The 25,457-nt window shown below is 45.0% G+C and overlaps 1 protein-coding gene across 1 annotated transcript in view; it reads left to right on the top strand.

Annotated features, from left to right (window-relative positions):
• COL27A1 (collagen type XXVII alpha 1 chain) overlaps nt 1–25,457 on the top strand; it is a 196,993-nt gene that overhangs the window by 132,350 nt on the left and 39,186 nt on the right. Inside the window, exons 34-44 of the mRNA XM_032233211.1 lie at nt 814–867; nt 2,415–2,424; nt 2,567–2,611; nt 4,084–4,137; nt 5,136–5,189; nt 5,497–5,550; nt 7,516–7,569; nt 8,583–8,636; nt 9,706–9,813; nt 23,904–23,957; nt 25,011–25,118. Of these exons, the coding sequence (XP_032089102.1) occupies nt 814–867; nt 2,415–2,424; nt 2,567–2,611; nt 4,084–4,137; nt 5,136–5,189; nt 5,497–5,550; nt 7,516–7,569; nt 8,583–8,636; nt 9,706–9,813; nt 23,904–23,957; nt 25,011–25,118 (649 nt within the window). The remainder of the gene's footprint in view (nt 1–813; nt 868–2,414; nt 2,425–2,566; nt 2,612–4,083; nt 4,138–5,135; nt 5,190–5,496; nt 5,551–7,515; nt 7,570–8,582; nt 8,637–9,705; nt 9,814–23,903; nt 23,958–25,010; nt 25,119–25,457) is intronic.

Below are 25,457 nucleotides of genomic sequence, written 5' to 3' on the forward strand. Positions count from 1 at the left end.
CGACAGCAGAAGAGACTGGGGACCCAGTCAGGGGCATGGAAGGCCTGGGTCTCGCCGGTTCCAGCAACCCAGGCTGCCATACCACTACTGGTTCAGCCAAACCGATCTGAATCGGCAAGCACCCAACCACTGCCCTGCTGGCATGTAAAGGGTGTGTTTATTTTTTATTTTTAAATTTTATTTACAAACATGTAAAATACACATACACAAAACTTAGACGTACACCACATTTACACAATACAATGCAAACAGGAGCTTCCTGTTCTTTCTAATAGAAATTACTAATCGATATCGCTCACCTTATATAATATAAGGTTTATAAGATTATATAATATAATCCCCTTCTATTGTATTTCATTTGTATTTCACCATTCTTAACCCTCTTATCTTACTCCTCTGTCTGCTATATTGGCTGATTACCTCTAGTAAGTTTAAATCACTTGGATACATATATATGTGTTAATTCTCCTTAACTACTATTTTTGGCCTTTGTTGTCTTCCTTCATTGATTCTTGTTTCTTTCCTCCATCCCATATCTGGTAGTATTCTGTTTCTTCTTCTCCCTGGATTTCTTTTGTTAATTTGTCCATTTCAGCACAGTCCATAACCTTTCTTATTATTTCATTTTCGCTTGGAATTAATTTGTTTTTTCCATTTCTGGGCGAAGGCAATCCTTGCCACTGTAATTATATGTAATATTAATAACTGAATTTCTTTTTTATATATATTTCACAGCCATTATTCCTAATAAAAAAAACTTCAGGGCGTGTTTATATTTGTGACCTGAGTTTTTATTCCCCCCATCTCTCCAAGGGCGCTCGAGGTCCTGACGGAACACCAGGTGAATCAGGGCCCCAAGGTCCGAAGGTGAGTCATTTCCCCCCTTCCCCCAATCAAAAATGGAGAGTCATTGTTGAGCACGTGCCACAGTTGGCCCGTTCAATTGCTGGAAGACCTTTCCATGCTTCTGTGCCAGGTTACAGAAATCACGCACAGGAAGCATGAACATGGAATGTCTTTGCTACTCCTGGCATTCTGTGTCCGATGATTTGATTTATTACTAAGTACAGTTGCAAGAACTGGGCATGGCTAGTCTAGTGAAGAGATGGACCAGGGGAGACAGGAGAGCAGTTTTCTAATACTCAAGGGGCTGTCCCAGAGAAGGACAGGGTCAAGCTATCCTCCAAACCACCAGAAGCTAGATTTAGATTAGATTTAGATTTAATTTATTTGTATGCCGCCCTTCTCCGGGAGGGACTCAGGGCGGCGAACAACTCAAAAGGGGAAAGGGGATACAAACACAATACAATACACATAGAGAAGGAACAATGGATGGAAACTGATCAAGGAGAGAAGCAACCAAGAATAAAGAGAAATTTTCTGGCAGGGAGAACAATCAACCCATGGAACAGAAGTTGCCTTCGGAAGTTTGGGGAGCTTCATCCCTGGAAGCTTCAAGAAGAGACTGGAAGCCATCTGTCAGAAATGGTAAAGGGCCTCCTGCTTGAGCAGGGGGTTGGACTAGATGACCTACAATGTCCTTTCCAACTTTGGTATTCTGTATTCAATGGAAAGCTTGCCACCCCATTCCAGGGGAAGGATACTGCAAAATCCCCATTCCCTCCCTCCTCCAGGGGAAGGATACTGCAAAATCTCCATTCCTTCCCCACTCCAGGGGAATGATATTGCAAAATCCCCATTCTCTCCCCACTCGGGGGCCAGCCAGAGGTGGTATTTGCCGGTTCTCCAAACTACTCAAAATTTCTACTACCTGTTCTCCAGAACCTTTCAGAACCTGCTGAATTTCACCCCTGCTTCGAAGGTCTTGTAGTCCAACCTCCTGTTCAAGGAAGGAGACCTTATATCATCTCAGTCAAATGCTTGTCCAGTCTGTTTTTGAAAGAATCCGGTGACGGATCTTAGAATCCATGCGCTACAAAGCTCCAGGGGACAGGAATAACAGTCCCGATACTTCTACAGAGCACAAAGAGTAAGGAAGTCATTCTTCCTTGCCAAACACAGAGGCCGAGTTTTAGTATTTCCTTCCGCACAGACTGAGCAAAGACTGGCCCATGTTCTCGACACAGCTTCCCATTTCTCCACATGCTCCATTAGGGAGAAAAATTGGCCCAGAACTCCCCTCCATGATGTCCTAGTTGGTTGCATGCAGGATTTTTAACATTTTTGCAAGAAGGCAAGGCAAGGAAGAGGGGTCTGGATACTAAATTTGTCCTTTAGACTTTGGCCAACTGGGAGAATTCCACCATGTGTCTTTTTTTCCCCATCGTCTTTCATTGTAGAGTGGATTTTCTCTCGGCTCTTTGGTAGAATGGCCAGATGGAAAAGGGAAGAAAAACGAACCTTTCCTGCATTAAAAAAAAAACCTCTCTCTTTTGTTATGATCTTATTAACAGGGCCTCCCAGGTAACCCAGTAAATCAGGATTGGACGGCCAAGAGGTACGTTCAGTATTTTTTGAAGGGCATCTAAAAGTCTTTGAGATGTTTATGGTATCTTCTCAGGACTCGCTCTGATCTTCCTCCTCAATTCAAATCTTTGTGTTGTAGGGACAGGTCGGCGAAATGGGAGAGACCGGATCTCGTGGCTTCCCTGTAAGTCCATCCTTTGTCTTGCTGTTGTGTGCCGCCAGCAGAGCTGGCAGCAGATTCAGACAGTGAAGAGGTTGGGGAGGAACCTGGGCCAGTCCTGAAGTCTGGGGAAGGCTCTGTGTTGGAGGTAGAGAGGGGGCCAGGGCCGTCTGACAATTATCAGCTGCCTTCAGAGTCAGACATCAGTGAGGCAGAAGAACAGCTGGAGCCTGTTCCAGTGTGCGCATGCACAGAGCTGCCAGATGAAGGGAACAGCTAAAGAACAGGAGTTCGACTTGGGAGTAAAGCCACAGGTGGATGGTAATGGCCCCTCCCAGAGGAAATAAAAGAGGAGCGAAAGAGGAGTGGAGTTTGCAGGAGAGACAATTAGTTCATTCCTGCATTCTTGCCAAGTATTGCAACGTCTGAAAGATATCGGCCTGGCCACTCTCCAAGCCTGATCAAGGTCGGGAATTGGGAACTCTCTTGAAAGATTGCAGGAGAGGAAAGACTTTGCTGGAGAGGAATTCACTGTACATTAAATAAAAGGGGTTTATCGGGATGAGGACTGGGCTTCCTGCTTCTGGGAGAGCCTAGGTCATAACAAGAAGAATTAATACCCTGCTTCCCTGATAATAAGACCTCCCTGGATAATAAGCTCATTTGGGCTTTTGAGCGCATGTGCTAAAATAAGCCCTCTCCCCCAAATAAGCCCTCTGCAAAAATATTGCAACACAGCAGCAGCCATGAAGTGACCACGCTCGCTGCTCCTACACCTCAAAAATAATAAAACCTCCTTGAAAATAAGGTCAATTGCTTATTCTGGGGGGTCAAAAGAAAATAAGACTTATTGTCTTATTTTGGGGAAAACATGGTATGTTATCAGAGACAGTAACAGAGAGAATCCATATGAGATTATTTCCACCATTTATGGCCTTTGATCCAAGCTAGTAAAGTTGAATTAGGGAGGGATTTTCCCCCCTTCCTTTAATTGCCATTTTCCTCCTCCTCCTCCTCCTCCTCCTCCTCCTCCTCCTCCTCCTCCTCCTCCTCTTCCCCTTCTTTCTCTTCCCCTTCCCCTTCTTCCCCTTCTTCCTCCTTCCTCCTTTTCTTCCCTTGTCTCTTGATTTCTGATTTTCAACCTCCCTTGGGAAGCTTCTTCCACTTCTGTATGACTTTGGAATTTTTAAATTTTATTTTATTTTTTAAAAAGTTATCATGAAGTTTGTTGCCCCATGAGTTTTGCTTTATTCGCAACAAATTTTGAAAGCAAATTTCCTTTGATGATATAATTAACTTTCATGCATTATTTGTAATTATAGTGGTGGCTTGAAAAGTCATTCACTTTAAAAATAAAATAAAATCTGCCTTCTGCTCGGTTGTAAAGCTGAATTACTTAATTTGGAGGAGCGGAAAAATTGAAGGGCAATTAAATTTACAAGAGATGTTACATCTTGTTTAAAGCTTGGTCTCTTCATTGGCTTGTTTCATTGCAGGGCATTCAAGGATCTTCTGGGCCCCAAGGAGCAAAAGGACCTCCTGGAGACTTGGCAAGTAACACAAATGGACCTCTATTTTTCTCTCCACTCCTGTCCACTTTTCAACCCCACTATTGATTATTCCTATCTGAGAAGCTTGGGGAGAAGCCATGTGGAAGAACTTGAGAAGTCTTGTTCAAAGCAGCCCCAACATTGTTGCATTTCTTTCTGCTTGGTCCAGTCCCATAACATTTTGGCCAAAATGAGGTCGTCTCTGAAGGTCTTCTTTGAAGACCAGAAGAAGTCTTCTATAAAGAAGATGCATTTCTTTCTGCTTGGTCCATTCCCATAAGATTTTGGCCAAAATGAGGTCTTCTCTGAAGACAAGAAGAGGTCTTCTATAAAAAAAGATGCATTTCTTTCTGCTTGGTCCATTCCCATAACATTTTGGCCAAAATGAAGTCTTCTCTGAAGGTCTTCTCTGAAAAACCTCTTTGAAGATCTCTGAAGACGAGAAGAGGTCTTCTCTGAAGAAGCATTTTTTCCCCTGTTTGGTCCATTCCCTTAACACTTTACCCCAAATCAGGCTTTCTCTGAAGATGCCAGAAGATTCCCTTAACGTTTTGCCCAAAATGAGGTCTTCTTTGAAGATCTTCTCTGAAGATGAAAGAAGTCTTCTCCAAAGAAGGTGCATTTCTTTCTCCTTGGTCCATTCCCTTAATACTTTGACCAAAATGAGATCTTCTCATGAAGATGAGAAGAGGACTTCTCTGAAGAAGATGCATTTCTTTCTCCTTGGTCCATTCCCTTTAACATTTTGGCCAAAATGAGGTCTTCTCTTGAACCCAGCACCTATATTTGATTTAATTTGATGAAAAGCAATGAAGGAAATGCAAAGCTTACGATCCACGGAAATTGCAATTTGATTTGAAAACTTGGGAGGGAGGGTCGGAAACGATTCTGTGTACGTTGAATCTCCAGGCAATTTGTGTCCATCACTCAACCAACTCATCAGTCATGTACATTTAAGATCCTGCTCAAGAAGGCTTTGTTTGTCCTTAACTTTTCAGGGACCCCAAGGCCCACCTGGCCCACCAGGAAGTTTGGGAGAAATTGGACATAAGGTAAGATATGATTTCCACCTCCCTCTCATTTTTCTATAATTTCCTGGAATCCACCCAAGCTTTTGAGAATCCCCCCAAAAAACTGAACTGGAGGATGCACCCTGCATTAGAAAGTCTGGGAGGACAGAAGATGGTTGATATCAAGAGCAGAAGACCGGAAAGCTTTCTTACTCTGGAAATGAACAATTCGCTCTTCAGCTCTTAAACTCTGGGTAAAAAAAGAAGCAATCTCATTGCTTCTCTCCAGCATGTTCTGGGTTGGGTCTTCTTCTCTGTTTATTTGTCTTCCTTCCTCCTCCTCCTCCAGGGACCTCCTGGTGCAGCGGGACAAAGAGGGCTTCCAGGAGAACCTGGCATGAAGGTAAGGGAGAGAGAAGATCTTCCCTTCTCTTTAGGTGACCAAGACTCATGTTTCTGTTATGCCAGTGTCATGACGCTGGGTATGTTGTGGTTGATGACCAAGGTCATGGTGGTATGAAGGCAGAGGAAAGGGTTCCAGTTCATTTATGAGCCAAGATCTGATCCAAGAATTTGATCGTTTTTTTGATATATAAATCATGGATGGTAAGGAAGGGAGAGAGAAAGGAAAGGAGGAAGGAAAGGAGGGAGTGAGGAAAGAGGAAGGGAAAGAGGGAGGAAGGAAGGAAGGGACAGAGAGAGGAAGGCAGGAAGAAAAGGAGGGAGGGAGGAAGGGAGGGAGGAAGGGACAGAAGGAGGGTGGAAGGAAGGGACAGAGGGAGGAAGGAAGGAAAGGAGAAATGAAGGGAGGAAGGAAGGGAGTGGAGGGAGGGAAGGAAGGAAGGAAGAAAGGAAGAAAAAGAAAGGGAGCAAGGAAAGAAGGATGGATGGATGGATGGATGGATGGATGGATGGATGAAAGGGTGAGAGGGAGGCAGGTGAGGGAAGAAAGAGATCACATCTTGCAGTTCTATTATGACAGTCCATTCCATTCCAAGCAATTAAATTCCGCTTCCTTCCAGCATCTTATGCTTTTCTCCTCCAGCTGCTCTGTTTGCTTTGGAAAGCCTCCCAAGCCATTGCAGGAGCTACTGTGTCTTCTGAGGGTCTCTCTTTCTCTCGCTCTCTTTCATCTCTCTTCGTCCTGCATGATGTTTATCCACCTCCTCCTTTCACCATCTCAGGAATAGAAAACCCCTTTATTTGCCTTTTCACCTCTGACAGATAGACAGACAGACTCTTGGAGAGCAAGCTCATGTTTCAAACAGGAAGTGGTTTGTTTTTTCCATCTGTAGGAGAAATGTGTAAAAACTGTGTATGCTCATGGCAAATCTAGACAGCATACTACAAAGCAGAGACATCACCCTGCCAACAAAAGCGCATCTAGTCAAGGCTATGGTTTTCCCAGTTGCAATGGATGGCTGTGAAGGTTGGACCATAAGGAAGGCTGAGCTCCAAAGAATGGAGGCCTTTGAACTCTGGTGCTGGAGAAGACTCCTGTGAGTCCCTTGGACGGCAAGGCCATCCAACCGGTCGGTCCCAGAGGAGATCAACCCTGTTCTTTGGAAGGCCAGATCCTGAAGAGGAAACTCAAAGACTTTGGCCACCTGATGAGACGGAAGAAGGACTCCCTGGAGAAGAGCCTCATGCTGGGAACGACGGAGGGCAAAAGAAGAATGGGACGACAGAGAAGGAGGTGATTGGATGAAGTCACCGAAGCAGTCAGCATGAGCTTAAATGGACTCCAGGGGATGGTAGGGGACAGGAAGGACTGGAGGAGGAGGAGGAGGGGGGGGAGGAGGAGGAGGAGGAGGAGGAGGAGGAGGAGGAGGAGGAGGAAGAAGAAGAAGAAGAAGAAGAAGAAGAAGAAGAAGAAGAAGAAGAAGAAGAAGAAGAAGAAGAAGAAGAAGAAGAAGAAGAAGAACAACAACAACAACAACAACAACAACAACAACGTGGCTGGGTGGAATCACCAAAGCGGCATGAGCTTAAATGTTGTTCTTTTTCCTCTGCTGACCAGAAGTCTGGTTCCCTCACCATAGACTCTGCTCCTAGCACAGCCTCCTTTTTCCTCTGCTGACCAGAAGTCTGGTTCCCTCACCATAGAGTCTCCTCCTAGCATGGCATCCTTTTCCCTCTGCTGACCAGAAGTCTGGTTCCCTCACCATAGAGTCTGCTCCTAGCACGGCATCCTTTTTTCTCTGCTGACCAGAAGTCTGGTTCCCTCACCATAGAGTCTGCTCCTAGCACGGCCTGCCTAAAAACCGAATTTCAGATATCCTCCTTAGCAACTGGTCTTCACACATGTTCTTCCCTCTTCTTAACATGTCTTGAAAGCTAACTTCAAAAATGTCTTCTCTTCTTCTAGGGTGATCTTGGTCCACTGGGGATTTCTGGAGAGCAAGGATTGGTTGGCCAACGGGTAAGTTGAAAACTATCCTATGAGAGCAGTCTTCCAATATCTCAGGGGCTCCCACAAAGAAGAGGGAGTCAAGCTATTTTTCAAAGCACCTGAAGGCAGGACAAGAAGCAATGGGTGGAAACTGATTAATGAGAGAAACAACCTACAACTAAGGAAAAATTTCCTGACAATGAGAAGAATCAATCAGTGGAACAACTTGCCTCCAGAAGTTGTGAATGCTCCAACACTGGATGTTTTTAAGAAGAGATTGGACAACCATTTGTCTGAAGTGGTGTAGGATTTCCTGCCTGAGCAGGAGGTTGGATTAGAAGACCTCCAAGGTCCCTTTCAATTCTGTTATTCTATATTCTATTTTATCCATGTCCCTCTTCCTCTAACTGCATGGACATGTTGACATTTATTGTCCCAATAAGATATATGGATTTTATAATGGTTCTGAAATAACTGGGAAGTCCTTGATGTTCTCCAAGTGTGGTGGTTATCTTGCAGATGTTTCATGACCCAACTAGATAACATCATCATTGTTGGTGAGTGTGGGCTTTGCTCCCAGGGATGATGATGATGTTCCCTAGTTGGGTCATGAAACATCTGATAGGAAGCCACCAAGCCCAGAGACCACCAAGGACTCCACAGTTCAACCCTGAGCTATGTAGCTTCTCTTCCATTTGTTCTGAAGTAAGCTCCCATCTTCTGCCAAATTTGATTTCATCCATCAAAGGTCCAGGTCAACAAATATTAGACATTGAAGGGAGGTTCATTTTGAGCAGAGGTCGGTTCCAAATGAAGGGATGGGGTTTGCTAATGGTGAATTGAAGTTTTTCGCTAATGGTGAAGAACGTCAAGACGTGAGATCAAGCCTTGTTGTGAATGATGGCACCTTCCAATGCCATCATTCGACTCTGAAATGTTCATTCAAAGGAAATTAATTTGAGAGTACAGCAATTCTGGGAAGGCAGAAGGAATGACCTGACCCAACATAGAACTTCTAATGATCTTTCCATGTTTCTTATAAGGGAGAACCTGGTCTTGAAGGAGACAGTGGCTTAGCGGGACCAGATGGACTCAAGGTATCTTGCTTTTCTTCCCTTCTTCTGATTGGTTTAGACCCTGGTCCTGTTTCTCTGACTCACACTTCCCCCAAGGTCTTCTCCTGTGTAGGATGAATCTGAAAAAACAAATTTTCTTCTTAGAAGAGTTCCTTCTGGAAGCTCCGCTTCCTTTTTCGTTAGACTCTTGAGATTACAGGAACTCAAGTTTTTCCATTCCAGGAGAAGAAAAAGTCAATCTACAACACCCTTGTCTTATTTATTTTTTAAATCCTCCTCTAATGTCACTCCAGCCAGGTATTCTGCTGTAGGATCACTCAAGAGTAGATCGAGAAGAATCCCATTTTAAGAGAACTCTCTGGTTTTCCTTTCTTCTTTTTTTTGCTTTCCTTCACTTCAGATGGATTTCATCTCTGAAGGTCTTCGCGGGTAGAAAAACCTGCATCTCCAGGATCCAAGATCTAACTATGTGTACCTTTTTTAATTGGGACACGGTGGCTCAGTGGCTAAGACGCTGAGCTTGTCGATCAGAAAGGTCGGCAGTTCGGCAGTTCGAATCCCGAGCGCCGCGTAATGGACTGAGCTCCCATGACTCATCCCAGCTTCTGCCAACCTAGCAGTTCGAAAGCACGTAAAAAATGCAAGTAGAAAAACAGGAACCACCTTTGGTGGGAAGGGAACAGCGTTCCGTGTGTCTCCGGCATTGAGTCATGCCGGCCACATGACCACGGAGACGTCTTCGGACAGCGCTGGCTCTTTGGCTTTGAAACGGAGATGAGCACCACCCCCTAGAGTCGGGAACGACTAGCCCAGATGCGCGAGGGGAACCTTTACCTTTTTTAAATGAAATGTGCAGGGAATTTTTGTACATTCCATTTCGCTGAGTCTGTGGATCCAGCAGTGAAATCTTCTTCAGTTTTCTTGGGTTAGAGATGTAAGACTTCTCTGTTTTGGCCATTGGAATCTTTTCTTATATTTCTACACACATGTAAATGAGAACATGGTGAATTCCAGAGGAAGAAAAAAGTAACGGCTGTCATCTTTCTTCCTGAACAAATGGAAAAGTGTGTTACCCATTTGTCTCTTTCAGGGTGACAAAGGACAACCAGGCCCAGAAGGGGAACGTGGGGAGAAAGGACAAGGTGGGATGCAAGGAAAAGAAGGGGCTCCTGGCGTTCCTGGAACCCCGGGTGTCCGAGTAAGTATGAAAAGTTGGTTGATGTTCCTTCTGCCTTGTTGGAATCACATGAAGCATTGGTGGAGATGCCATGCTGTGATAGAGAAATGCCTTGTATGTCCAATCACACTTGGCCAATAAAGAATATTATCTTCTCTTCTCTTCTCTTCTCTTCTCTTCTCTTCTCTTCTCTTCTCTTCTCTTCTCTTCTCTTCTCTTCTCTTCCCTTCCCTTCCCTTCCCTTCCCTTCCATTCCATTCCATTCCATTCCATCCATTCCATTCCATTGTTTATTCCATTCCATTGTCCATTCCATTCCATATTCTACTCTGCTCTGCTCTACTCTACTACATTCCATTTTCCATCCCATCCCATCCCATCCCTCTGCTCTGCTCTGCTCTGCTCTGCTCTGCTCTGCTCTGCTCTGCTCTACTCTACTCATGTCTCTTGGGATTTTGTGAGCTTTGCGAAGGGAGATCATGGCATTGCCAAATGCCGGAAGGTTGATTTATCCTCTCCCCATCTCCAATTGACTTAGGAATTAAACTGATCTCTACTGAAATCTCCCATGGTTTCCTCAGAGGTTTTTTTAAATCTGTGGTTGATCTATTGATCTAAACTAGGGTTCTCGAAAGTAGACAATATCAATCCTAATTGGGTCTTTCCAGGGGGTTGATAAATATCCCGGGGTCAAAAGGGGTTCTGTAAATGTCAGTGGGTCATCAATAAGCAATTGATAAATGATGGAAGCTTGATTGATTGGGTTCAATTAATCTTTTGGGGTCTCTTTAGAGCTTCATACTAGACTCTAACTTTGAAGGCTGGCAGGGAGATGACATTACCTAAGGATAGATGGTCAGCCAGTGGCTTTCAGTGGTCATTACTAATAGTGTTGTGGCCTGGAAGTGGGCAGCACCAGCAGATTCGGACAGTGAGGAGGTTGGGGAGGAACCTGGGCCAGTCCTGGAGTCTGGGGAAGGCTCTGATAAGGGCTCTGTGTCGGAGGCAGAGAGGGGGCCAGGGCTGTCTGAGAGTTATCAGCTGCCTTCAGAGTCAGACATCAGTGAGGCAGATGAACAGCTGGAGCCTGTTCCCTGTGCGCATGCGCAGAGTTGCCAGACGAAGGGAGCAGCTAAAGAACAGGGGTCGATTTGGGAGTAAGGCCACAGGTGGACGATGAATGGCCCCTCCCAGAGGAAATAAAAGAGGAGCGAAAGGGGAGTGGAGTTTGCAGGAGACCATTAGTTTGCTTAATCGGTTCGCGACTCTCCCAGGCTCCTTGCCAAGTTCTGCAGAGATTTCCCTGGCAGCTCTCCAAGCTAGATAAGGTCTGTGACTGTAAATCTTCCCTTGAAAGACTTTGCTTGATGTGAACGATCAGAATTCAGAGCAAATTAATAAAAGGGTTTTTTGTCAGGAAAAGGAGTTTGCTTCAGGCTCTTGGGAAGCCTCGGTCAGAACAAGTAGTAGCACCAAGAATTGAAGTATTTATTAAATTATTTTCATGAAATAAATATTTGGTGGTCCATGAACAGTCTAAAACTTCATGAAGTGGGGGGTGATGAGCCAGAGAATTTGGGGACCCCTGACCTACCCTTTAAAGTTACACTAAATTTTCCCAAACTCTACAGCTTGCAAAAATGGAGGGTTCCCCCCCCCCCCAAAGGGTACCTTTGTGCCTCTTGTGTCAACACTATCTTCTCTCCTTGTAAGCCGATAACCCTGAAGTTCTCGTGAAATGTGCGTTTAATCAGAACTGGATGCAGTTCTTTAGAATTCTAATCCGGATGGTGGGAAGAAGCTCTAGGTGGATTTGCTCCTAAAAAAACCGCCTCAAACCACAGGTTTCCCCCACTTTCCCCGAAAGCCAAGACAAGGAATGCTTCAAAACGTACACGCATGCCATTCGAAGTACGACGGAGTTATACAGCCTTATTCAAGAGCTTTTTGAATGGAGGCTGTGTCCTCTGTGCCAAATGGGCCGTGGCATGCGTTGATTTTATTTTTAAATGCAAAAAAAAGAGGAGCCCATATAATTCAGCTGGCTCGCAACCGCCGTCCTTCATTGTTATTGTTGGTGGGGTGACAGCGTGGTCTCCAATTTTAGGAATAGAATGCTGAAAAAAGCCAAGCCTTCAGATTAGTTTGCATATGTGCTAAACCAGGGGTGTCAAACTCGATTTCATTGAGGGTTGTGTCAGGGTTGTGTTTGACCTTGGGCATGCGGCTCTCTTTAGCTCTGTTTTTGCAGGCAGAGGCACCGTGAGCCAGTCCTTCGCCGTTTCCGGGGCCGCCAGATCTAAGTACCCCATGTGCCAAATGCGGCCCGTGGGCCTTGAGTTTGACACCCTAAACAATAAGGACTCCCTCCAATGGGGTATGATTGCTGGTGATTTGATGGAGATGACTATGTTGTTTTTTTTACAGCAAGAATATGCATCCACCTCATCTTTGTTTGTAACTTCTTGACATTCTGCCAGCCACTGTATTTTTCGGAGTATAAGACGCACCTTTTTCCCTCAAAAAAAGAGGCTGAAAATCTGGGTACATCTTATACACTGAATACAGCATTTTTTTGCCTCCAGAAACCCTGCGCTCTTCACCAAAATGGCTGTGCATAGCTTTTAGGAGGCTTTCAGAGAGCTCCTGGGGGCTCTCTGAGCAGAAATGAGCAAGAAACGAGCTATTTTATTCTCAATTTTACACCCCCCCCCAGCTCCTAGGAGGAGTCTATAAGCCTCCTAAAGGCTATCCGTGACAAAAAACAGGCCCGTTTTTGCAGAAAATGGGCCATTTTTTTTGCTTGTCCCCCCCAGGCGGACTCTACAAGCCTCCTAAAAGCTATTCATGCATTTTGGGGGGAAAAAAACTGGGCCCGTTTTTGTAAAAAAACGGACCATTTTTGGGAGGTTTGCAGAGTGCAAAAACCTTTGTCTCTTCAAAACCTTGGTGCTTCTTATACTCTAGTGCATCTTATACTCCGAAAAATACAGTATGTATTCATCAAAAGTTGTCAGGCTGGCCACAACTTACACCTCTACATAGAAATGTTCCTTGGCTCCATTTGTTGAGAAAGGCATAGTTTTATGATAGGTCAAGGCAGTGGTGGAATTCAACCAGTGTTAACAACTGGTTCACTGAGTGTGTGCACAGTGGGTTTGAAAACAGCTCAAAAACTTACCTTGTACTGCAGCCGCGATGAGTAAAACAGCTGAGGCACAGCAATTCGTTCTGTCGCGCCTATCAGCTGGGCTTCAAACAAAGGAAATATAGGCCAGTAAAGCGCAGGGGCAGGCAGGCAGGCAGGCACTCTTGATCATTGGAGTGAACCGGTTCGCTCTTAGCTGATCGTCGGAGCCACCCCTTCACCAGAACTGGTCCGCAAGGCTTAGCAACAGTCTTTCAGAGGAATGTTTATCAACACGAACCTTATCTCATTTGGAGAGCTGCCAAATAACTAGTTTCCCAGTGCAGGGCAAAGCAAAACTTGGCACAGTCACAAACATAATTTTTCACTCTTGAAACAACTGAATGAACAAATTGTTTCCTGTAAAGGCCCCCTCCCCGTTCCCTCCTCTTTTGTTTCCTATGGGAGGGGCCAATCACCTCCAAGGTATGGCTTTACTCCTAAATTGACCCTGCTTTCTTAGTTGTTCTTGTCTTCTGGAATCTTTTTGCATGCGCATACTGGGAACAGGCTCCAGCTGTTCCTCTGCCTCACTGCTGTCTAGCTCCCTCTCTGCCTCCAACACAGAGCCCTTGTCTCAACTTTCCTCAACCCCCAGGACTGGCCCATGTTCCTACCAAACCTCCTCACTGTCTGACTCTGCTGCCAGCTCCACTGGCTGCCGGCGGACCACAACACAAGGTGTGTCATCAGTCACACTCTCCAATGAAGCAAGTTCGCAGGTTGTAGAGATCACTCCCCTCTGGCCACTATGGGTTACCCCAGAGACAACCTTGACAAAGATAAGCCTGGAATGTGCTTTTGGTTTGACTGACATGCTGCCTCTCTGCAGCTGCAAAGTTTGTTTTCCCATCCTCCTTGCCTATGGCAACTCGAGAGCAGGCCAGGGTTGCTTTGCAAGTTGACATTCTATACATCTTGCCACAAGGAACCCTGGTTTTTTTCCCCTTACTCCCTCTGTAGATGACTGAATGAGCTAACAAACCAGCCAAGCCAGGCTGAAGCTTTTCAATGGTGCTCTATTTTCAAGTGTACTTTTTTCATAATAAGCTGCCTTCGTGTGCCACGAGTATGAACTAATCTGATTTTTGCAGTTCCAGGAAAATAATTGTCAAATTGGCCAATAATGAAACACATCATGCAGGGGAAAAGGGATTTTTGCTATTTCTTCGTAGCAAGGATACAGGGGAGCGGTGGCTCAGTGGCTAAGACGCTGAGCTTGTCGATCAGAAAGGGCTGCAGTTTGGCGGTTTGAATCCCTAGCACCGCGTAACGCAGTGAGCTCCTGTTACTCGGCCCAGCTTCTGCCAACCTATCAGTTCGAAAGCATGTTAAAAATTGCAAGTAGAAAAATAGGAACCATCTTTGGGTTGGAAGGTAACAGCATTCTGTGCACCTTTGGCGTTTAGTCATGCCAGCCACATGACCACGGAGACGTCTTCGGACAGCGCTGGCTCTTCGGGTTTGAAATGGAGATGAGCACCGCCTCCTAGAGTCAGTAACAACTAGCACATATATGCAAGGGGAACATTTATCTTTTACCTTGTAGCAAGGAAGGGAGCTTTCTTCTTCCTCACTTATTTACGGAGTTCAGGATGGACCATCTGAAGATCTTTGAGGAACCCCAACATCTTCCTAACCTCTTCGGCCACAGAGATTGGCGTTGTTTCTGTTTTCTCCCGCTAGACTTCTTCTATAAGTCACAGAGTTCTCCTTGTGACAGGGAAGGAGGTGGAGGCAGGCTTGGCATGGTACGCTGGCAGTGAGACCCGTCGTTTACAAAACATAATTTCTGTTTTTGCTTGCTGCGGTTTGGGGTGATGAATGGATAAGCAAAGCGGTGGAGACAGGAGTCAAATTATGCAGCTGAGGGCGAGGGGGCGAAATCAAACTGACTCCAGTTTTGTAGCTGTCTCATTTTCTAACTTTCATGTCCTTTTTTCTCCCTGTTTCTTCCAAATGGATGTGTTGTTTTTTTTTTTTTTTGATTCAGTTATGAGGCTAGCCTACAGATCTTTCAAGCGTGTTCACTCCTTGGAAATCTCCCACCGTAGTAGGTTTTTTTTTTTAAGTCAAGGACTGTGGCCAGAAATTTTGCTCAAGCCGATGAAAATGGCTTTCCCATCTGCCTATTGCTTGTGGAAGTTCACTTTGGGTTAGTTCCCGTGAAAAAAATTAGGGAAGACATTAAAACTTTGGGGCATTCCTAGCCAGGATAGGATGGACTGGGATGTTGAAGTTGGTTTCTTGACAATCCCATGGTTGTGAAAAAAAAAAATAGCAGCCAAATAATAGTTACCATATTTTTCAGAGTATAAGACACACCCTTTTCCGCCCCCCCCGAAAAAGAGGGTGAAAATCTGGGTAAGTCTTATACATTGAATACATAATTTTTGGCCTCCCAAAATCCTACCCATGCGCATCCCGTTTTTCGCAAAAATGGATGCGCAGAGGGTTTGGGAAGCCTGCAAAGTGCTCCTGGGGATTTGGGAGGGCAAAAACGGGCAAAGAACAGGCTGTTTTTTGCTCGTTTTTGCCCCTCAGCCCCCAGGAGCACTCTACAAGCCTCCCAAAGCCTATGCATGCCCCCTTTTTTTGCAAAAAAGGGGGCAGTTTTGGGGAAAAAGGGGCCATTTTTTGTTCTTTTTTGCCCCTCCAGCTCCCAGGAGCATTTTGCAGGCCTTTCAAACTCTCTGCATGCTCCGTTTTTCATAAAAAAACGAGGCATGCAGAGGGTTTGGGAGGCCTGCGGAGTGCAAAAACTTTTTTTTAATTTACCTCTTCAAAATCCTGGTGCATTTTATAGTCCAAAGAATATGGTAAATCTGAGACATGAGTAAGTCGAATCTCTCTCTTATTTGACCATGTTTATATTTCGAATGTGTACGGTGTCTAGGATAGATCTAAAGTCATCAAGAAAAAGTAGACAGGTCTTCAGAATCTTGGTGAAGGTGTCCAACATGTTTTTCACTTCTGCTTCAGGTGACCTTCTCCAACTATCCTTCAGATGTGTTTAAAAGAAACCATCCCAAGCTTTGAGAAGCCGTTGCCTAGCGCAACGTAAGGTCACAGATTCAATTGTAGAATAAGAGAGTTGGAAAGGACTTTGAAGGTCTTTTAGTCCAATCCCTTGCTGAGCAGCAGACCCTATCCCAAATAACTCTTATCTTCTTCTGCTCATCCATGAAATGCCAACTTGTGGAGACCTTTAGAAAGGTTTCCAAATCCACGTGAAGATGAGGAAGAAAACCGTATTATTAAGGCAGCTGAGTCAAACTCAATTTCATTGATGGACCATTCGGGGCCGGCCAGATGTGGTTGATTGGGTAGGTGTGTCCAACTCAGTGGGCATGTCCAGGCTGACACCTCTCCAAACTGCTGGCCTGATCTTTCTTCTTTGCGTTGGGTAGACCAGGACGACTCTGTGGGCCGGATCCAACCACATCATGATTCAGATCTGTTCCATGGGCCTTCAGTTTGACACTATATTTTTCTTCTTCTTATGCCATGTCTATATTTGCAGGATACTGCAAAATCTCCATTCCCTCCCCACTCCAGGGGAAGGATACTGCAAAATCTCCATTCCCTCCCCACTCCAGGGGAAGGATACTGCAAAATCTCTATTCCCACCCCACTCCAGGGGAAGGATACTGCAAAATCTCCATTCCCTCCACACTCCAGGGGAAGGATACTGCAAAATCTCCATTCCCTCCCCACTCCAGGGGAAGGATACTGCAAAATCTCTATTCCCACCCCACTCCAGGGGAAGGATACTGCAAAATCTCCATTCCCACCCCACTCCAGGGGAAGGATACTGCAAAATCTCTATTCCCACCCCACTCCAGGGGAAGGATACTGCAAAATCTCCATTCCCTCCACACTCCAGGGGAAGGATACTGCAAAATCCCCATTCCCTCCCCACTCCAGGGGAAGGATACTGCAAAATCTCTATTCCCACCCCACTCCAGGGGAAGGATACTGCAAAATCTCCATTCCCACCCCACTCCAGGGGAAGGATACTGCAAAATCTCTATTCCCACCCCACTCCAGGGGAAGGATACTGCAAAATCTCCATTCCCTCCACACTCCAGGGGAAGGATACTGCAAAATCTCCATTCCCTCCCCACTCCAGGGGAAGGATACTGCAAAATCTCTATTCCCACCCCACTCCAGGGGAAGGATACTGCAAAATCTCCATTCCCACCCCACTCCAGGGGAAGGATACTGCAAAATCTCCATTCCCTCCCCACTCCAGGGGAAGGATACTGCAAAATCTCCATTCCCTCCACACTCCAGGGGAAGGATACTGCAAAATCTCTATTCCCACCACACTCCAGGGGAAGGATACTGCAAAATCTCAATTCCCTCCCCACTCCAGGGAAAGGATACTGCAAAATCTCCATTCCTTCCCCACTCCAGGGGAAGGATATTGCAAAATCCCATTCACTCCTGATCAGCTGGGACTCGGGAAGCAGAGAATAGATGGGGGCGGGGCCAGTCAGAGGTGGTATTTACCGGTTCTCTAAACTACTCAAATTTTCCGCTACCGGTTCTCTGGAACTGGTCAGAACCTTCTGAATACCATCTCTGGTTTTTTGCTGACATCCATGATCTTGGTTTTTTGAGGCGTTACGCTTCAAGCCATATTTCCAGATATTTCTGAGACGGTAATACCCCTGTATTAAGGGAATGAATTTCCATTGCACTCCAGCGATTCTGTTTTGTTTTATTTTTTTAGGAAAAAAATCCTAGTTGTTTGGCTTTGGTCTCTGATCTAATGAGGATCCATCTTTTTATAAAACTCTCCAATTTTCCTCTTAATATCTTCTAGTGATGCTACCATATTAACATTAAACATCATTATTCTCATCATACACATACTAACAGTTTTCATCTTAGTTTTATCTCTATCTTAATATATTTTCTACTTATTTATTAGCCTTCTTCATTTCCAAACTCCTTTTTTTTATTCTCCAACCCTTGGTAAAATATTTCCCAAATCATATAATATCCCGTTTGCTCTTTCTTCTTAATTGCTAATGTTAATCTGTTCATTTCTGCACATTGTAATATTTTCCTTATCACCACCTCTTCAATAGGAATCTCTACCCTTTTCCAATGTTGTGCAAATACAGTTCTAGCTGCGGTTAATACATGAATGATTAAATATACATTCTCTTTATTATACATTTCAGGTAGAATTCCTAGCAGAAATGTTTCTGGCTTCAACTCAATACGTTGTTGCATCATCTCTTCCAACCATGTCTTAATTTTTGCCCAATTCTTCTTTGCTTCTCCACATGTTCACCATGGATCCATCTTTTTGAGTGTTGATTTTTCGTTCCGGTCAGCTGCCTCATCCTTGACTCAGCTTTTAGGCCACGACAGTTTGATCTTCTGAACAGAAACAGAATTTTCTACTCCTTCTGTCATCTGGGGCCCAGCCTCGTATGGCAGCCTTCCTGCAGCAATTCATGAGAAGTCTCTAGCGGGAACTTCCAAGAATTTGGTTGAAGGAATGAAAGGAAAGGGGGGGGGGAACAGTACCTCAATAAATACATAAATCCTCCCTCTGTGAATCAGTGCTGGGAAATCTGGCTCTTCTTTAGGAGAAAAACAGATATCACATCTTCCTTCAGTGTGAATTGGCAGGAACCTTCGCTGCTCGTGAAAGTTGAGTCCGAGATTTGGGATGGGGAAGCTTTATCCAGCTGGCATTTGTGGGTGTGTGTTTTTTTGAGCCGGTACAAATTGGAAGAAGAGCTGTAAGATCTAGCGTGTTCTCTCCCTAGATTAGCCTAAGGGTCCCTCTCTTTTTTTTCTCTCTCTCTTTCTCTATCCTTCAATTTTTGCCTTGGAGACAATGATCCAGAATGAGTGTAGGAGGGAGGGGTGAATGCGTGACCATGAGCAGTTGCATCCATGTGTTTTCTCAGGACAGTTACTTAATCTCTGTTAAATCCATTCTCCCTCCCACTTGAAATTCTAAGGAAAGATTAGTTCCATGTAAAAGAGAGAGATAAACATATACACAAAGAGAGAGAGGGAGGGAGGGGCTTTGGGCGAAGGCTAGAGGGAAGCACCGGTGGTGGCGAAGAACTGGAGGGCCTCATTCCAGTGGGACTACTTCATGGTCTAGAACTGGCTGACTATCTCAGCCTGCTGAGCCTCCAGGCACCGGCACCTGGCCTTGCACTCCCACAGGTCTTCCCTCTGCTTGGAAAGCCTATGCTCAAAGTCCTCGGTGAGGTGCTTCCACTGAGCCTCCTTCTCGGCCAGGTCCAATTTGAGCTGAGCTGTTTTGCCAATTCTTTCTCCTGGTGGCTTCTTAGCTCCAGCAACTGCTTCCTGTTGGGGTCCTAAGGAGCCCAAATGGGCAGGCGAGGAGTGGCTTTGAGTGGAGGGGCGAGTAGAGGCCAGCAATGTACCCCTCGACATGAGTGATGTTGAATTGTCCATGCCTACACAGTCACAACACCATCTAGCCACGTCTACTGAGCCAGTCATTAGGCAGATCATATTAGTGATCCACGGGATTTAAAATTATGAATTTAGTGGTCCCTGAGGTCCGAAACATTGGTGACCCCTGGTCTAGGCTTTAAATAGTCAAACTGGCTGGAAATTTTAGGAATTGGAGCTTCTGGAGGGTGCCCAGTTTGGGAAGGCTGTTCAGTGTCTTGAGGATTCATCTGACCACAAAGGACTCAGTTTTTCCCACGTTCAGCAATTCCGTTTATTTCTCCCCCGATCTGAAGTTATAAACCCTGAATTCTGCAATGGGGGCTTAGTCATCCTGACTGAGAGAACACAGACAAAACATGTTTCTGATGAGTCTGCATGTAGTTAGGTCATGGTGGGACTAGCTCTCCAATTCAGCTAATTTCCTGGAGACATTCAGGCCATTGTCTGGGTGGACAAGGGTTCCTCCTGAATGATCTTTGATTAAGGAGATGTTCTTGTGGAAGCAGCTGGAATGCAAAATACAAAATGCCAGGAAATCTGGACAGTGTGTCTTCCTTGTCTCTCTTTAAAGACTAGGTGGATGCTTTATACGAGTCCATTTCTTTGTTTTGTTGTTAGTTGCAAAGTCGTGTCCGACCCATCGCGACCCCATGGACAACGTTCCTCCAGGCCTTCCTAATCTCTACCATCCTCTGGAGTCCATTGAAGCTCACGCAGGCTGCTTTGGTGACTCCATCCAGCCACGTTCTCTTTCTTCTTCTTCCTCTTCCTCTTCCTCTTCTCCTCCTCCTCCTCCTCCACCTCCTCCTCCTCCTCCTCTCTCCTTCTCTTTTCTCCTCTTCTCCACTATGCTTTCTCCCTTTCTCTCTCTCTTTACATTCCTTGATTGTTGTTGTTGTTAGTTGTGAAGTTGTGTCTGACCCATTGCGACCCCATGGACAATGTTCCTCTAGGCCTTCCTGTCCTCTACCATCCTCTGGAGTCCATTTAAGCTCACGCCGACTGCTTCAGTGACTCCAGCCAGCCACCTCCTTCTCTGTCGTCCCCTTCTTCTTTTGCCCTCCATCTTTACCAGCATCAGGCTCTTCTTCAGTGAGGAGGTTGGGGAGCATGGGCCAGTCTGGACACTGGGGAAGGCTTGGACTAGGGTTCTACGTTGGAGGCAGAGACGAGACCAAAGCCATCTGGCAGTTTTCAGCTCCCTTTGAAGCTAGACAGTAGTGAGGCAGAGGAACAGCTGGAGCCTGTTCCCAGTGTGCGCATGTGCAGAGCTTCCAGAAGATAAGAACAGCTCAGAAATCAGGGTCAACTTGGGAGTAAGGCCACAGGTGGATGGTGAATGGCCCCTCCCATAGGAAATAAAAGAGGAGGGAAAGGGGAGTGAGCTTTTGCAGGACAGATTTCATTTGTTTGTTTCAGGAGTGTGAAGATCTGTCTGTGAATCTCAGAGACTCTGTGCCCAGCCTTTCCTTGCACAGCACCTCATTCGGAAAAATATTTACAGGGCAGCTTTCCAAGCTAGATAAGGTCTGTGGTCATAAATACTCCTTTGAAAGACTGTTTGCCAGGCCTTGGCTGAACGTGAATGAGAGGAATTCACATTCGTTTAATAAAATGAGTTTTGCCAAGACCAGGAACCTGCCTCATGCTTTTCGGGGAAGCGTGGTTCAGAACACAAGGGATCCGAAACAGAACAAGGATTTGCTCAGTGGGGTAATGTCAAAACCCTCTTGAAATATCCAGCTCCTCCTTTGGAAAAAATATATATGTATAAATTCATTATTTCATCAACTCTCCAGCAGCTGCAGTGTTCCATCCCACCAATTCCTTGGCTCAATGCCTCAGGCTTGCAGGACTCATCTCTCAAAACAGAGGTCTTTGGCTTCCTTGTTCAAAGTGATGACATGGAGATGAGTCATCTCACATCCTTGGGAAAATACCCAGCAGCTTTCCCTCTTTCCCTTCCTTTCCCCTCTCCGTTTTCATAATTCTTATTCTTTTTTGGGTGCACTGCTGGCCTAAATTAGGCATAACCAGTGACCTATTCTCTCATTCCACAGATCACGGAGGAATCTTCTAAATCTTGTTTCCTTCTTTGCTTTATTTGTAAATAGCTGGGTGGCATCCCTGACTTAAAGCCTAAATCACTGAAGCGTAAATCACAATAATAAAAATAATAAACGGGCCTGTGGGGGGGGGGATTTCTCACTAATCCTCAAATGATCTCCATGTGAATAAATAAAAATGGGGAAAGAAGCTTTTAATTAATGGCACAGTGGTTCCAGAAAGTCTCAATAATGTGTTTATCTGCCCACGTCAACTAAGCTGGTTTGGCCAGAGATATTCTTGTTGGGCATTATACCGGAAAAATATGGTAAAAAGACTATATATCTGGTCTTACATATACTAACCGCAACCAGAATTGTATCTGCACAGCAATGGAAAAATGATGAGATTCCGTCAGAAAGTAATTAAGAAAATATTAGAATGCGCAGAAATGGATAGATTAACACTCACTATAAAGGATAAAGAAGAAATGGAATATTTTTTGGTATGGGATGTATTTTATCATTGGCTAGACAACGAAACAGAAGTTAAAAAGGAGGAGATATAAAAAGAGGAAATATTAATGTGGAGAGTTGTTAAAGAAGATGTTAAGTATTATTGTTGTTATATTATATTTTTAACATTATTATGATGAAAACAACAACAAGTATGTGGATTATGATTGTTTAAAAATAACTATACCCAGATCACACACTGTTCGATGGAATTTGAATGTTATATAAATAAAATGGAGGGCTGCGGTGGCTCAGTGGCTAAGATGCTGAGCTTGTCAATCAGAAAGGTCAGCAGTTCGGCGGTTCGAATCCCTAGCACTGCGTAACAGAGTGAGCTCCTGTTACTTGTCTCAGCTTCTAACAACCGAGCAGTTCAAAACCACGTAAAATATGCAAGTAGAAAAATAGGCACCACCTTTGATGAGAAGGGAGCAGCGTTCCATGCGCCTTCTGCATTGAGTCATGCCGGTCACATGACCACGGAGACGTCTTCGGACAGCGCTGGCTCTTTGGCTTTGAAACGGAGATGAGTGCCACCCCCTAGAGTCGGGAATGACTAGCACGCATATGCGAGGGAAACCTTTACCTTTTTATAAATACAATATATAAAACATGGGGGTGGGGGAAACCTAAGCTGGTTTGGTAACTGCTTTCTACTGAAAAACGTATCACAACATTAGTGTGAAATTGGGGGGGGGGGAATCATTTGCCATAACCCTGGAAAAAATATATTAAATTATTTTGCTTTAAAAGGTGAGTCAGGGTAGAATGATTGTAATTTGGTGGGACGGTTCTTCAGCTCATCCAAGAGGCTTCTTGAGAGCTGAAGAAGCTTCTTGGATGAGGAGTGAAACAACTTCCAAAGAAAAACCAGAAAATCCAGTTGCTTCTTGAAAAAGCCCCCTTGGGACAACTATGACCTGGATGACTGAGTATCTTCAGAGATGACTGTGGTTAGTGATCTAAGAAATACAGGTTGATGTGAAATGTAGAACCTTATTCTTTTCACCATTGAATTTCATTCTATCTAATAAAATGAAATTCAATGGTGAAAAAAAAGGAAGGTTCTACATTTAGGCAAGGAAAACAAAATGCATAGGTACAGTGTAGGTGGTACCTTCCACAATAGTAGTAACTGTTAAAGGGATCTTGGAGTCCTAGTGGACAACCATTTAAATAGGAGCCAGCCGTGTGCAGCAGCTGCCAAAATAGCCAACACAGTTCTAGGCTACATAAACAGAGGGAGAGAATCAAGATCACGTGAAGTGTTATATAAGTGCTATATAAGCCTTGGTAAGGCCACACTTGGAATACGGCATTCAGTTTGGTCGCTACGGTGTAAAGAAGATATGGGGACTCTAGAAAGAGTGCAGAGAAGAGCAACCAAGATGATTAGAGGACTGGAGGCTAAAACATATGAAGAACAGTTGCAGAAACTGCGTATGGCTAGTTTGATGAAAAGAAGGATTAGGAGACACATGATAGCAGTCTTCCAATATTTCAGGGGCTGCCACAAAGATGAGGGAGTCAAGCTATTCTACAAAGCACCTGAGGGCAGAACAGGAAGCAATGGGTGGGAAATAATGAAGGAGAGAAGCAACTTAGAACTGAGGAGGAATTTCCTGACAATGAGAACAATTAATCAGTGGAACAATTTGCCTCTAGAAGTTGTGAATTCCCCAACACTGGAAGACTTTAAGAAGATGTTGGATAGCCATTTGTCTGAAACGGTATAGGGTTTCCTGCCTAGGCAGGGGGTTGGACTAGAAGACCTCCAAGGTCCCTTCCAACTCTGCTATTGTATTGTATTGTATTGAAACAGCTACTAATATGGAAAAGTCTTTCTAATAAAATTATTGTCTTTGGAAAGCTTTGACCCTGGATGTCCTTCTTCTTCTCAGGGCCCAGAAGGAAAACCTGGCCATCAAGGAGAAAAAGGCAAAGCTGGACTTAAGGTGCGGGTGATTCCATCTTTTTTTATTCTCACGCTAATCTCCTCTGCTTTCTGTTGGGTCTCTTCACCCTGAGTTGAAAGCGTGGGAACTTTCAGCTGATAGAAATGGACTTGTAAACTAGATTGTGGGAAGATGAAACTCGATGAACAGGGAAGATCTTCAAAATGCAGAGAACTAGCCAATGCAGGACAGTTCTCATGCTAAATATTTTTAAATTGATTTTTGTTTCAGTGGAGGGATTCAATTTTTTTTTACTAGCGGTTCTGTGGGCATGGCTTGGTGGGTGTGGCTTGGTGGGCATGGCAGAGGAAGGATGTTGCAAAATCTCCATTCCCTCCCCACTCCAGGGGAAGGATACTGCAAAATTCCCATTCCCTCCTCACTCCGGGGGAAGAATACTGCAAAATCCCCATTCCCTCCTCACTCCAGGGGAAGGATACTGCAAAATCTCCATCCCCTCCCCACTCCAGGGGAAGGATACTGCAAAATCCCCATTCCCTCCCCACTCCAGGGGAAGGATATTGCAAAATCTCCATTCCCTCCCCACTCCAGGAGAAGGATATTGCAAAATCTCCATTCCCTCCCCACTCCAGGGGAAGGATACTACAAAATCCCCATTCCCTCCACACTCCAGGGGAAGGATATTACAAAATCTCCATTCCCTCCGCACTCCAGGGGAAGGTTGCTGTAAAATCTCCATTCCCTCCCCACCCCACTAACCTGCTTTCCAGCTCCATTCTCCTATCCAGGGCAACTAAAGACGACCCAGCTTATCAGCTGGGACTCCGATCAGCTGGGACTCAGGAGGCAGCAAATAGATAGGGGCAAAGCCAACCAGAGATGGTATTTGCCGGTTCTTCGAACTACTCAAAATTTCCGCTACCGATTCGTTAGAACCGGTGAGAACCGGCTGAATGTCACCTCTTGTGTTGCTTTACTGGGTGACCTTTCCTGACCTTTTCAGTTTAATGATATTGTCTCAGCCTAGACAGACGTTCAACCATGGGGACTGGCGTGATTTCAGTGGCCATTGTGTCTGCTCTTCTTCTTCAGGGCAGCAAAGGGCACGAGGGGCAACTTGGAGAGACGGGCCCACCTGGAACTATGGGTTCAAAAGGGACTCAGGGTCCCAAAGGATCAAGAGGCACCCTCGGACCTAGGGTGAGAATTCACTTTTTACTCTTGAATTATAATCCATTAAAAATGCCCCCACCCCCAGTTACCTGTGTTCTACCAGTCATGCTTTTGCTTTGAGGAAACTTCGATCCTGCAGATCAAAATGGAGACTCCCTCCACTTAAAGAGACAGAGACCAGGAAGGGGGGGGGGGGAGGAAAGTGTCCAGGAAAGAAAATTGTCAAATCCAAACTAAAAAAGGTGTTCTCACTGGACAAAACTGTTGAAAGTGGAGTCAAGCAGAGGAAGCAGAGAGGCGTGTCTTCAAAATTAACTCAGTCTAAGGGCAGATTGGCGGTGAGAATATCCCACTCCCGGAGGCTTC

This window comes from Thamnophis elegans, chromosome 16, assembly GCF_009769535.1.
Source record: "Thamnophis elegans isolate rThaEle1 chromosome 16, rThaEle1.pri, whole genome shotgun sequence".
In the NCBI taxonomy this organism is placed as follows: Eukaryota; Metazoa; Chordata; class Lepidosauria; order Squamata; family Colubridae; genus Thamnophis; species Thamnophis elegans.